General features: G+C 36.5%; 1 protein-coding gene across 2 annotated transcripts in view; it reads right to left on the bottom strand.

Annotated features, from left to right (window-relative positions):
• The window catches only part of tral (LSM14 family protein trailer hitch), a 210,000-nt gene that overhangs the window by 45,941 nt on the left and 151,075 nt on the right, over positions 1-12,984 (bottom strand). For both annotated transcript variants that reach the window (XM_090398355.1, XM_090398356.1), the window contains exon 6: positions 2,149-2,284. In XM_090398355.1, coding sequence (XP_090254481.1) covers positions 2,149-2,284 — 136 coding nt within the window. The remainder of the gene's footprint in view (positions 1-2,148; positions 2,285-12,984) is intronic.

The raw sequence follows: 12,984 nt of genomic DNA, 5'->3' as shown, positions 1-12,984 counted from the left end.
AGACTCACCATCCTAACTCTGTCACTCTTTTCTTTCGCTACCTTTAACAATACTTTCAAATCCTCTCTCATAAAAAATTTATCTCCTTTCAATTCATCCGTACCTGCCACAACTATCAATTCTTTCACCCTCTGTTTTTGCGCTCTAATACTCTCACTTACATCCTTAAATTTTGCACCCGGTAAGTACGATTTAGTTAAACTCTCATCTATCACACCTCTTAATAACGAGTCACCGTACAACACTCTTTCCTTCATTTCTGAAATTCTCCCACTCTCACGCTTATTTTTCCTTTCAAACACTTACTTATTTCCGTTAGCACTCTGGAAAGAGTTTTGCAGGTGCTCCAAATGCAGCTTCACACTGTGTATTACTCCGCATAACCGTGCGATCTCACTCCTTACAAATAATTCCTCATTTTTTTTCATCATTTAAACCATTTTCTCTCTCTGTATAATTGCTTTCTCTATAATTACTCTGTACAAGTAAGAATGGGAAGGGTCAGTACTCAGACTGGTTTCAACCTATATTAAGGTCTCATCACTGCCAGTAGTCATATTTTCAATATACAAGTAGCAAAAAAAAGCGTATCACCTTAATGTCAAATACTCGGGATGAGAAACATTTGTGGATAGTTTTTTCACTCGGTTACAATGCATACACCATAGTTGACAAGAAATTAAATTCACTGAAATGTGAGGATAAGCATGAAGTAACTTCATGGCTAGTCGACTTGTATATAGACTCAATGTAGAAGTCACATTTTCCATACATGACTCTATATAGAACAGAGCTAGTCGTGAAGTTATGCTTAAACTTGGGTACAGGATTAAAACAAGAATATAATTCCTTGTCATGTCCTGCCATAGTGGATTTCCTTTAGAATAGCTAACAGTATTAAGCCTGGTTAAAACGTTTTTGATAGTTTGTCATTATAGCCAGTGTTCAACCATAATGACTTTAATGAAATTAATTTGATGATCTCACTACAATCTAATTTGACACTATATATATATATATATATATATATATATATATAGAGCAAACCTTCTGCTATAACCAGAGCAACTGCTCCGTCAAGCCATGTCCTGTTTTCAATAAACACGAGCAACGAAAGCCACCAACATGAAATAAACTGGCCATCAACTTCAAACCTACACATCTCCCATGATGAAGTAGAGCGCCGCATTGTCGAGTCAAAAGAAATCACCTTGGACCCTTTTCACATGAATAACAATCTTAGCTATAATTTGGCTGACTCTTTCAACTCTACTATTAGATACTGGAGATCGCGTGATTCCACACACGCACAGGTGTACAACAATAGAACTTTAACTCGGACTGTAGTTCAAGCTCATAATAACTCTAATTTACAGTCGAATATTATGGCTTTATAATTGTATAGCTTTAGAGTGTGTCAATGTTAATTTCGTGTCTTTTAATATCTTTCTATGTTCTTATTGCCTGATGAAGTCATTCTTGACGAAACATGTTGCGTTTTTTCAAATAAATGTCATTGTGTTATAATTCTCGGGTTTTAAGTCAGTTAATTTAGAAAAATGAACATATCCCAACCCCGAGTTAATAGTACTAATCACACACACACACACACATATATATATATATATATATATATATATATATATATATATATATATATATATATTCCTAACATGAACACACACCAGCAAATGCAATACTTTTCTTCCAAGGTCTTGTTTTTCTTTTTATAATAGATATGTTAAAGAGTAACAATCATTTTAAATAATTCTGAATGTAACAAAGAATTATTTCTGTCATAAAATGTGACCACAGGAATAGTTTATTATAGTGAATTTCAACATTTTGCATTTAAAGATGGTTTTTTTTTTAGTAGTTTGTTATATTGTGAGTCATCTGTAGTGGTCACTTGCTATAACAAATTACCTGAAAAAGAACTGTTCAAATCCTTATAGCATCCACAAAATTAGTAAAGAAATTCATTAGTAAACCTTCTGCTATAACAAACTGTTCTGTTAGTCCCTACATATGCAATGAAAGCAAACTACAGGAGGATAATTTTCAAAACATATTTCTATAAATTTCAATAATTATTCTGAAAACAATACAAATTATGATATAGTTACATTTTTGAAAGAAACCACTCACCCTTTGCTTCTTTCTAAGGCTTCACAACTAATGTTATCAAAAAATGACTTGCTTTTATCATAATACACAACAGGTTCTTCTTCTTCTGGGGCATCTCCACTTCCACTATCTGTCCATATTTCTTCTTTCTTGTCATCTGATTTAACAAGACAAATCAATATTATGATATGTAAATATGCACACAAAAATAAATACGTGTCCCTCGCTTTACACGATTCATTGGTTCTATGAAATAATTGCGCAACACGAAATCACGTAAAGTGAGCTGAATTTAGCATGGGTGAGATAGAGATAGGAGTTTCTTCAGAAGGATAAAAAGAAAAAAAAAAAAAAAAAAGAAAACTTTACACAGGTAAGCAAAAGAAATTTGAATGAATGAATTTAATTAACAATGTCATAAACATCTAAACACTACATACTTCTGAAAGTCTTCAATCAGATAATGAATGGACTGGGTCTGGTGAGTCCAGATCATCACTCTCTTGAAGTCCCTGGGATGATAAGCTGATGATCTTCAACTTTTTAATGAAACATTCAAGATGCAGCTGACAGGCAGCATTCTTCCTCTCTGTATGAAGTTCTTTGTAGCAAGTCAAAGAATTCTGAATTTCTCTTGCAACTTTGGTGTGTCTAGTCTCATTAGGATCATTTTCTTCAATTAATCTGATGGCACTGTCAATGTATTTAAAAAATTCAGTCTGTTTTTTTTTTCATAACAAATGACATTTTTCCATAATGTCATTTGTTTTGTTGAAAGCTGTTTGATGGGCTCAGCAACAAAGGGCTCCTGACTTTCATCATTCATGTTGTTTTCCATTTTCAGAAGATGTTCATTAGTGAGCTCTGATGAGTGGGACTCGAGCAGTTCATCCACATTTGTCTCATCTACATTCTCAAATCCAACAGATTTTGCCATTTTAAGTATGTCATGTCTTGAGTTGGCAAGCTCACTTTTACTTAGAAATTTTGCTGGAAAGTTCTCAGCAGCAACATCAGCTCCCACAGCCTCGCCAGTCAACTTGAGATTATGGAATCAATGTGGCACCTTGAAACGTTCAAACCACCCAGCACTTGCAGCAAAAGATTGCACTTTAGGATCAGGATCTATTGCATTCAAATCATCAAACAAACTTTTCGCTTTAGCCTGGATAATCAAGGTGGATAACGGAACAGCACGTTGCTTTTCATGTTCAATACATTGGGCCAACATCCTTTCCAATTTCTCCATAATTGGTGCCCTTATCTGTGTTATCTTAGTTGTCGACATTCTCGTCATACTTTTACAACTTTCTTTTATTTTCTCTGCTTGATTTCTTATTGTTCTTAAAGTTGATTCTGAAATTCCTGTAGCTATATGTTGACTGTGTGCTCATTACGTTCATACCTCTTTATAACTTCTAATTTTTCCTCCGGTGTTATAGCTTTTCTCTGTTTTTTAGTCTTGGAAATATTTTGATCACAATTACCTTTTTTTCTCATAATGTTTGCATTGCAGAAAATTCCAACAATGGAGCTTACTAGTTCTACACCTGTGAGACTGACATGCAGCAGGATGCTGCCTTGTCAAAGCAGCGTGCACACAAAGTCACGTGAAAACACACAGCGGACTGCGAAATTGCTACCGGTTGCGATTTTTAAAATTTACTTTTTAAAAGCACGTTATAGCAAAAAAGCATAAAGTGAAATCGCATATAACGAGGGATACTTGTAATCAATAATCAAAATATGCAGACATACTCTACAAATGCGATCAAGCTCTTCTATGAAATCAATCTTTAATTAAAAAGTACTAAATGTTGCACTAAAAGTAAAAAATGTAGCAGGTCAATTCGACAAAATCATGTTCGCTTCATTCTTATATTAAACATAAGCTAAGAAAAAGTTCATATTCGGAAAATATCTTTATGGTACTTGAATTATCAAGACCAGTTTTGACTTTTATGCAGCTCACCTTATCTCTTTGTTTCTGATTTCATGATGAGACTTCAGTAAAAGTCAAACTGGTCTTGTTAATGTTGCTAACATTATAAGTACCCACAAAGATATTTTCTAAATATGATATCAATGGCCATTTTGGATGCTCGTTCGATAACAACTGCCAACAAAAAAAAATTTTTTTTCCTGCTGATTATGATCTGACACTTGTTTTTTACTAATTTGGGTGCGCTGATTTCAAATATCAAACCCATTTTTCTCTATCACATCAGGTTTCTCCTCTATGGCATTTTCTTTTTGCTAATTTGTAAGTTTTTGATAGTTTTAAGGAGGCAGTACTATTTAGAGGATCAAAAAAATCGATTTTTTAATATTATTTTCTGAAAGTATGTACTTTTAAAAATCTGTTCCTAACTTTTTATCAAGAAATTCAAAAAAATTCCCGAAGATATAGCCTATTATTCAAAGCAGTGCACAGATCAGAATCGGAGTGCTCGCCGCTCTCGCTTGTTAGTAAATGCATAAGAACCTGCAACGGCACGTACTGGCGCTTTGAATGCGAGAGAGGTGAGGCCGATAACCAACCTAATACATTTATTATAATAATTGGTAATCCACAATATTGTCACATTATTCTGCTACTTGTATACAGGAAATAGAGAGGTTATTTTTAGGCACAAAGCTAGATCATTGACCCTCCACTGTAATAATGCAGACAAATGATCAGCACTTCTGACCCAATTTTCAATCCTCACCTACTCATGATGGACCATTATCAGATATTCATCTGGATACTTAATGAAGAAGGGTAGGTGAGCAATTTAGAATGTAACCAGCCAAACTGTATTCTGTACTTACAGGCCTGAACTCTACACAAAAAATGAGGGTGCAATTGTATTTTTATTTCTTTATTTTAAACGTGGCTTCCACCCATAAAAGGTTACATGCAAACTTATAGTACATTGGTACTGTGGATGTGCTAAGGATTTTCTAAATTTTATTTTTTTACATAGTGTGAAACACTTCTCTAGAGACCAAATATGGAACTTTTTCAAGCCACTTCACACTTCCAATAAGCAGAGCAGCGGTCCACGCTGGGCAATGAAATTTCCACCTAAAAACAATCACAAACATCCATGCTAATGGTTGGATTTGAACCCGCAGCCTGCTGGTTGGAGGGCAGATATACAGGGTGTTCGGGATAAATTTGACATATTTATAATTAATTATATTTTTCCGTAAGTTACATGTATTAACACACACTTCTCTTCATTTAAAAGTTTGGACCCTTCTTCATTCATATACAAGATGTCAGAAAGGATGGATAGCTGGAACCCACCTGAATCATGGAAGAGAATAACTTGTATCATGATGATTCGTGCCCGCCATCAAAATAAGGATATTACGACTGCTGCCCAATGCTCCCTGAATACAGTAAAAACAATCAGGCATGAACTAGAGACTTGCAATGGTGACTACGAGGATGTAGCAAGAAGAAAGATCCCTAGCAGACGATCTGATTGCGTTCGTACAGCAGAATTCCTCGCAAATCTGCAGGAACAGGTGTTGAAGAACCCTGGCATTGGAATTCGGGCTTTGTTCGTGGAGTTGCTAACTGTAGTCAAGCCCTGGATAACAAGGGTAGCCAATGGTAGGCCGTATGTATGGCAGCAGGATTCGGCCCTTGCCACACCTCTGGGAAAAGTCAAAAATGGTTGTCTGAAAATTTCTACGACTTCACCAGTCCAAATGTTTGGCCTCCAAACTCCCCAGACCTTAACCCCATGGATTATTTTGTATGGGGCGCAGTTGAAAAAGACACCAATCGCACTTCCAGTAATACAAAAGCCCAGTTAATGGATAAAATTAAAACAGTTTTTGCGGCCCTTCCCAGGGAGACTGTAGCATCAGCTTGTTCGAGGTTCCGAAGCAGAATTGAAGCTGTGATCGATGCTAATGGTGGTTATTTTGAGTAAATCTTGTTGATAGTATTGTAATTAACTCTGCCTGTAATGTTTTTTTGTCAATTCATTAAATTTAATAGATACAAAGAAGATTTTCTTTTTCCTTACGAAACTGTCAAATTTATCCCGAACACCCTGTATATGCTAACCACTCGGTCAACCAGGTCAGCAAATATGATGAATATCACGCAGAATGAGGTATCACTCATTCTCATCTACTGAAACAAACTAATCATCAGCAGAATTGAAAATAGGCATTCAAAAAAAGAAATATCAAAAGTATACACATATTTTGTTGGCATAGCTAAAAAATCACACCAAACATCCAGCTTTGTTCTTATTTTATGTTTTTATTTTCATTATTTTTCCATAAGGTATCTCTTAATGTTTTGATTTTCACATGCTCTTTTAATAGCTTGTTTTATTATTACTTTTCCAATAATTTTCTTTGTTAAACGATTTATCAAATTTTAAATTTTGATAGTACTTCACATTATACACAGTTTTTATAATGCATGCATATACTAGAATGAATAGAAGTTCATGTTATCAGGCTAGGTCTTTCATATTGTTTCTTCTTCATTAATGTTTGAATATATGCTTTTGTTTTGCTACTATACTTTCAGCCACATTCTATGCCATAATGATATATCAACTGCAGCAAAAAAAAAATTAAGATAGGGCACCCCATTGAATAAAAAGATTGCTTATACACTCACAGTTATTTTAAAAGCAATCATATAACACAACAGTATGGTCCAACTATGTGAATTTGCCACATCAGCTGTTAGCAATTTACTGTTAAACCTATCTTGTAGATGGATGCTAGTGTAGTAAAGATTTGAATCACTGCATGTTTGTATGGGAGACATCTAAATATCAATTAAAATAAGGCCTTGGTCTCTATTAAGGGTACCTTGAAGGCATGTAACTTCACTGGATTCTTTGAAAGTTCATAACCGGTTGTCATCTAAATAAGGCCTAGTCATCCATACTCAATGCCTTATCTGGTAGACATTCTCCTACTGTTCACTTTTAAAGAATCAAGTGAACTTATATGCTCTTAAAGGACCCAAAGTTTGACTGTCTCTCATACAATGATGCAGCATATCACATTTATTTCAACAGAGACCATTTAAAAGCAATGCACAAGAACGAACTCAGAGACCTTGGAGATTCAATGACATAGTCTGAATAAAAAATTGCCTGATTCAGTCAAAAAGGCATGTGGTGGGGTGTTGTCTGTAAGGAGAGAAAAATCAGAACTCGATGGTGGACTCAGGAAGTTAAAGAAGCAGTCAGAGAAAAGAAGAAGAAAGCATAATGAAAGTGCCTGGAAAGTAAATCAGCTTGTGCTCTTAGAGAATACAGAGAAAAATGTAAGAAAGCGAAGCACTGTATAAAACTAGCTAAAAAGTAATGGGAAGACTTTGGTAAGAACATAGAAAATATCAGGAAGGTGGCAAAATATTCTGGGGAGGCTATTGAAAAATCCCAGAAATGGAGGAAAGAGTACTGAAAAAGGAATCAGAGATGATAAAGGTGACACGAAAACTGAAGATAAAGATAGTCTAGATGTTTGGAGTAATTACTGTGAGAGATTGCTAAAATGAAACAAGCAGTGTCAGCATGGTGGTAGAAAACTTCCAAAAGGAAGGTGGACGGGAATACACATCCATACTTGAAGTAGAAAACGCCATCAAAAACCTGAAATGTGGAAAGGTAGCTGGAGCAGATGACATTCGACCAGAAATGCTCAGATATGGAGATAGAAAAAAGTTTTACGCTGGTTGCACTGCATAATTCAGAAGGCTTGATCATAGGATCAAATTCCAGATGACTGGAGTAGAGCTCTCACAGTAACAATCTATAAAAAGAGAAATAAAACTGAATGTGAGAATTACAGAGGTATTTTCCTGCTGAGTGTTCCTGGTAAGATTTATGTAAGTATACTTGAGAAGGATTGTGGAAAATAAGCTTGGTGAAGAACAAGCTGGATTCAGGCCAAATAGAGGCTGTCAGGATCAGATTTTCACTTCACGACAAATAGTTGAGAAATGACGGGAATATAACAAAGATCTGTATTGAAGTTTTGTAGATCTGAAAAAGGCATATGACAAGGTGCCAAGAGAAAAGATATTCAAAAAGCTACAGTTGTATGGTGCCAATGGAGCATTATATCAAGCCAACATAGACTTTATTTCAGTTATAAGTCAGCAGTTAGAATTGAAGGAAGTACAGGAATATAGTTTAATGTTAAATCTGGTGTCAGTAGTTCGAGAGATAGATTCTGGTATTGAGACCACATATTTATTAAATACGAACAGGATAGGTGAAAACCCAACAAGTTTCGTAAGTCATATGACTTGCATCATCAGGGTATTAGTGTATAAAAAAGTTAAACACAACCAACAAAGATAAAATTCATAGTCTATTAGATGTTTCCAACTGTAACATCGAAAAAATTTAAACATTCGTTACTGAATGTTTGTTGGAACATCATTATTTGTTACCACGTTCTGTGCTTCGTGTGTGTTATGTCCGAGATCTGAGGAAGTTAGATTTTTTATGAATGCCGACCACACTTGGTGTAATATCAAACCTTGGTTTGATATTACACCAATACATTCTCAGATGAGTGGCAGTTTTAATACAACAGCATTTTCTGAGGTTTAGATAGATTGGGCATAGTCAGATTCATAGTTTCTCATAATATCTGATTTGGTAAGGTGGCCTTTTCTAATGAAACCTGTGGCAAGCATCCAGAACACAGTCTGCTAATCCTGAGCAGCCACAGAAGCAGAACTGGTCTTGGTGTTCTGAGATCCATGTTAGCTGTTCTGCTTGTTTGGCCGCAGTATGAAAAGTTACAGCTGACATACCTGGCAAATCCCAGGTAAATCTGGGGATTTAAGAGGACAAATGATGGCTGTTAATTTCTTGGTAGTTTGAAGATGACCTTGACCTGAGGGGGCCACAGATATATGGGATGGCATTAGATTTATTGTAATCTTGGGAGGGGGGGGGCATGCAGGTTTTTTTTTTATTATTATAAAAAATCTAGTGAAGGTTGTAGCCATTGACCAAAAAGGAATTGTGTATTTAATTTAATTTAGTAGAAGTGAGTGCACTTCTACTAAATTCTACTTCTACTAAAAGAGTGTTAGAGAGGATTTCAGATGGACTGGAAAGTGTACAACATTGGTGGAAACATAATTCAAAAGTAATTCTGAGCTGTGCAATCGAGGTGCTTGGTGAGACATCTGGAAAGATTAGAGAGCAGAAGGAGGGTTGGTGGTGGAATAATGATGTACAAGTGGCACTGACAGCTAAGAGGAAGGCAAAGCAGAAGTGGGATGAGTCAAGAGTGGAAGAGGACAGAGAGGTGTACAAAGAGAGAAAGCAAGAAGCCAAGAGAGTTGTGGCACAGGCGAAGGCCATGGCATATCAAGATCTGTATGATCAATTAGAAACAAAGGAAGGTCAGAGAAAAATTTACCAACTAGCGAAATGTAGAAATAAAGCAGCTAAGGACATCTTACATGTGAGGCAGATCAAAGATGCTGAAGGAAGAGTAAGAAAATGTAAGGACTCACAGAGGAGATGGGCAGCCTTCTGAGGGGATGGTGCAGAACATCAGTAGAATGGAAGTGACGGAGGCCATGAAGAGGATGAGGAATGGAAAAGCAGTGGGCCCCGACAGAATTCCAGTGGAGGCATGGAAGGCACTGGGGGAAGAGGGAATTGACCTGCTGTGGGACCTGTTCATGAAAGTTTGCCAACAGGAAAATATACCCGAGGAATGGAGGGAGAGTACTCTTGTTCCCATCTACAAGGGTAAAGGGGATGCACAAGACTGTAAAAATTACAGAGGAATAAAGTTGATGTCCCACACAATGAAGATCCTAGAAAGGGTTCTTGATGGTAGATTGAGGGAGGAGGTGGAGATTGCAAAGGAACAATTTGGCTTCATGCCTGGTAGATCAACAACAGATGCTATCTTTGGGTTACGACAGATGATGGAAAAATATCGAGAGAAACAAAGGGAGCTACATCTGGTATTTATTGATCTGGAGAAAGCATACGATAGAGTGCCAAGGCAAGAAGTCTGGAGGTGTCTGAGGGGGAAGAAGGTGCCGGAGAAATATGTCAGGTTGGTGCAGGAAATGTACAGAAATGTGAAGACAAGTGTTCGGACCTGTTTGGGACAGACAGAAAGTTTTCAAGTAACAGTTGGCTTGCATCAAGGGTCAGCATTAAGTCCGTTTCTGTTTAATATTGTGATGGAGGTGGTAACAGAGGAGGTGAGAGAAGATGCACCTTGGACAATGTTGTATGCAGATGACATCTTGCTGTGTGTAGATTCAAGAGAAGAAGCGGAAACTAAACTGGAAAGATGGAGAAAAGTACTGGAAGAGAGAGGTATGAGACTGAGCAGAAGTAAGACAGAGTATATGTGTTGCGCTGTGGGCGGTGGCCAGGAGTCAGACCTGGAGCTGGAAGGAAATGTCATCAGGAAGGTGAGAGACTTTAGATACTTAGGTTCGACAGTGGAAGAAGATGGAGGAGGTGAGAAGGAAGTGGGATGCAGGATACAAGCAGGTTGGAGGAACTGGAGGGAGATGGCTGGAGTGTTATGTGATAAGAGGGTGCCGATCAATCTGAAAGGCAAAATTTATAGGACAGTAGTGAGGCCAGCTATGACATATGCTATAGAAACTGTGGCCCTGAGGAAAAATAACATTAGCAGGATGGAAGTAGCAGAGATGAGAATGCTTAGGTGGATGTGCGGTGTGACCAGAAAGGATCATCTGAGAAATGACTATGTCAGGGGAACAGTGAAAGTTACGAACTTAGGAGCGAAAATACAGGAGGCAAGGTTGAGATGGTTTGGTCATGTGATGAGGAGGGAGGACGAATATGTGGGAAGAAGGGTCATACAGATGGATGTGCAAGGAAGGCGGAAGCGTGGGCGGCCAAAGAAGAGATGGAGGGAGCTGGTAGAAGAGGACTTGAAGATGAAGAACTTGGATGTGGTGACAGCCCAAGACAGGAAGGTGTGGAGGAGACTCATAAGAAACAGTGACCCCACTTAAGTGGGAGAAGCTGCAGAAGAAGAAGAAGAGTAGAAGTGAGTGCACTGTCATCAGAGCCAATGAATTTTGTCCTGCTGACCAGGATTTTTATAATGCTATACTGTTGGTGTGTGTGTGTGTGGGGGGGGGGGGGGACAAAATAGGTTATATAGATGGTGAAGTGAAGAACAGTGAACTAATTTTAAAACTTTTATTCCCTCTTTTTTGTTTGTTATATAAGAACAGATGCATTGCACATTTCTTTTTAATTTTTAAACAGGAGGTTGCCATTTCTCATAGGATACAGCTTTATCCACATAAAAAAAAAAAAAAAAAAAAAAAAAAAAAGGAACCAGATGTTCACATTTCAGGAAGGCATGATAAATTATAATTGCCTAGAAATTGCATTCTTGTTTAATCCTTTCTGTGTAAGCAAACAAAGTCTGTACGTGAAATACTGCACATGCAAACTTTGTTGCTTATACTTGCATAAAGGATTAAATAAGAACAGGGGTGGCTCATGCACTGCAGAACCCCCAATTTTGTTTGATATATAAATATATTTATTAATTTATTTATATTTGCTTGTAATATTCAATTCTACTATTTTGTACAATTCTCTTATTTTTTATAAAAAATATAAAAATTCATCTTGTAGCACTTAGGAGGGTGAAGGACGTTAGCAGCACTGTGTTTACCACAGTGTCATATTGCTAGTATTTGCTACGCACACAAGCATATGCACATCATAGTGAGATACGAGCTATTAGCGTAATGCAGCACCGTCCATTGCGCAGTTCCACTGTTGTTTATATGCAGTTTGTGCCAGTAGTAGTGTTCGTAGTGCTTGTCGTGTTTACTCTGTCTCTTTAAATATTTGGACATTACAATTAAAGACATAACATTTGTTATAGTTTTTATTTTAGAACATTATTGGGGTAATGATAATGGATTTTATTTTTAAGTAAATTTGAATTATACTAAACTGTATAATTTTATAGATAATAAACAATATTTTTTCATGTTTAATTTTTTAAAAAAATTTTACCATAATTTTGATATTTTATCCAAACAAGTATACATTGTACTTACAATGTGTATGTATATTTTGAAAGTTGCAGCAGCCCCACGATTTCAAGTCATGAGCTGCCACTGAATAAGAATATAATTTCTTAAGTATAATTTAAGTATAACTTAAGTATAACTTAAGTATAATAATGGCAGGAATTTGTTGATGATGATGATGATGAAGTATAATTTACTTTGTAACCAAGAGTGGGGGAGAGACCTTTCTTCAGGAATACATCTCTGATAGATGTTTCTAAATGGACTAAGTGGCCCAAAGTTGATCACAGCTTATGAAAGCAACATTATGTGCTATTAGAAAGCAGTGAAAAGATCACTGCTTTCTAAATATTCACCCAAGTCTGGCATTAATCAGACTCTGATAGTTGAGATCTTTTCCTGGCTTCGGAAGGCAATGATAACTGTTTTATGCTATGAATCGCGAAACTGTTCCTCATAGGAAGAATTCTGTTGTATAATAAGAGGAGATCTGTTGAAGATGGTGGGAGATGTTTCATCATCTCATAATAAATGTCATCAGGCCTTACAGCATTGACATGAAAAAATAAAAGTGCCTTTTTCAGTTCCTCTTTAATAACTGACTGATTGTACAACTCTAGCATATGTGAAGTTAGCTGTTGTTGTTGAGATTCTAGTAAAATTTTCTCCTAAAGTATCTGCAAGTGCTTTGAATTCAGCAACTATACATCCATTATATTTGAGGGTGGATGAATGGTGTGTTCTATATATCCATATCTATCTATCTATATATATCTGCTCTATGTAACAGAATAGTC

This window comes from Typopeltis vanoorti, chromosome 9 (genome assembly GCF_054136105.1).
Source record: "Typopeltis vanoorti isolate ZY-2024b chromosome 9, IOZ_Tvanoo_1.0, whole genome shotgun sequence".
NCBI classification, from domain to species: domain Eukaryota; kingdom Metazoa; phylum Arthropoda; class Arachnida; order Uropygi; family Thelyphonidae; genus Typopeltis; species Typopeltis vanoorti.
This window is presented reverse-complemented; position numbering and strand designations above follow the sequence as displayed.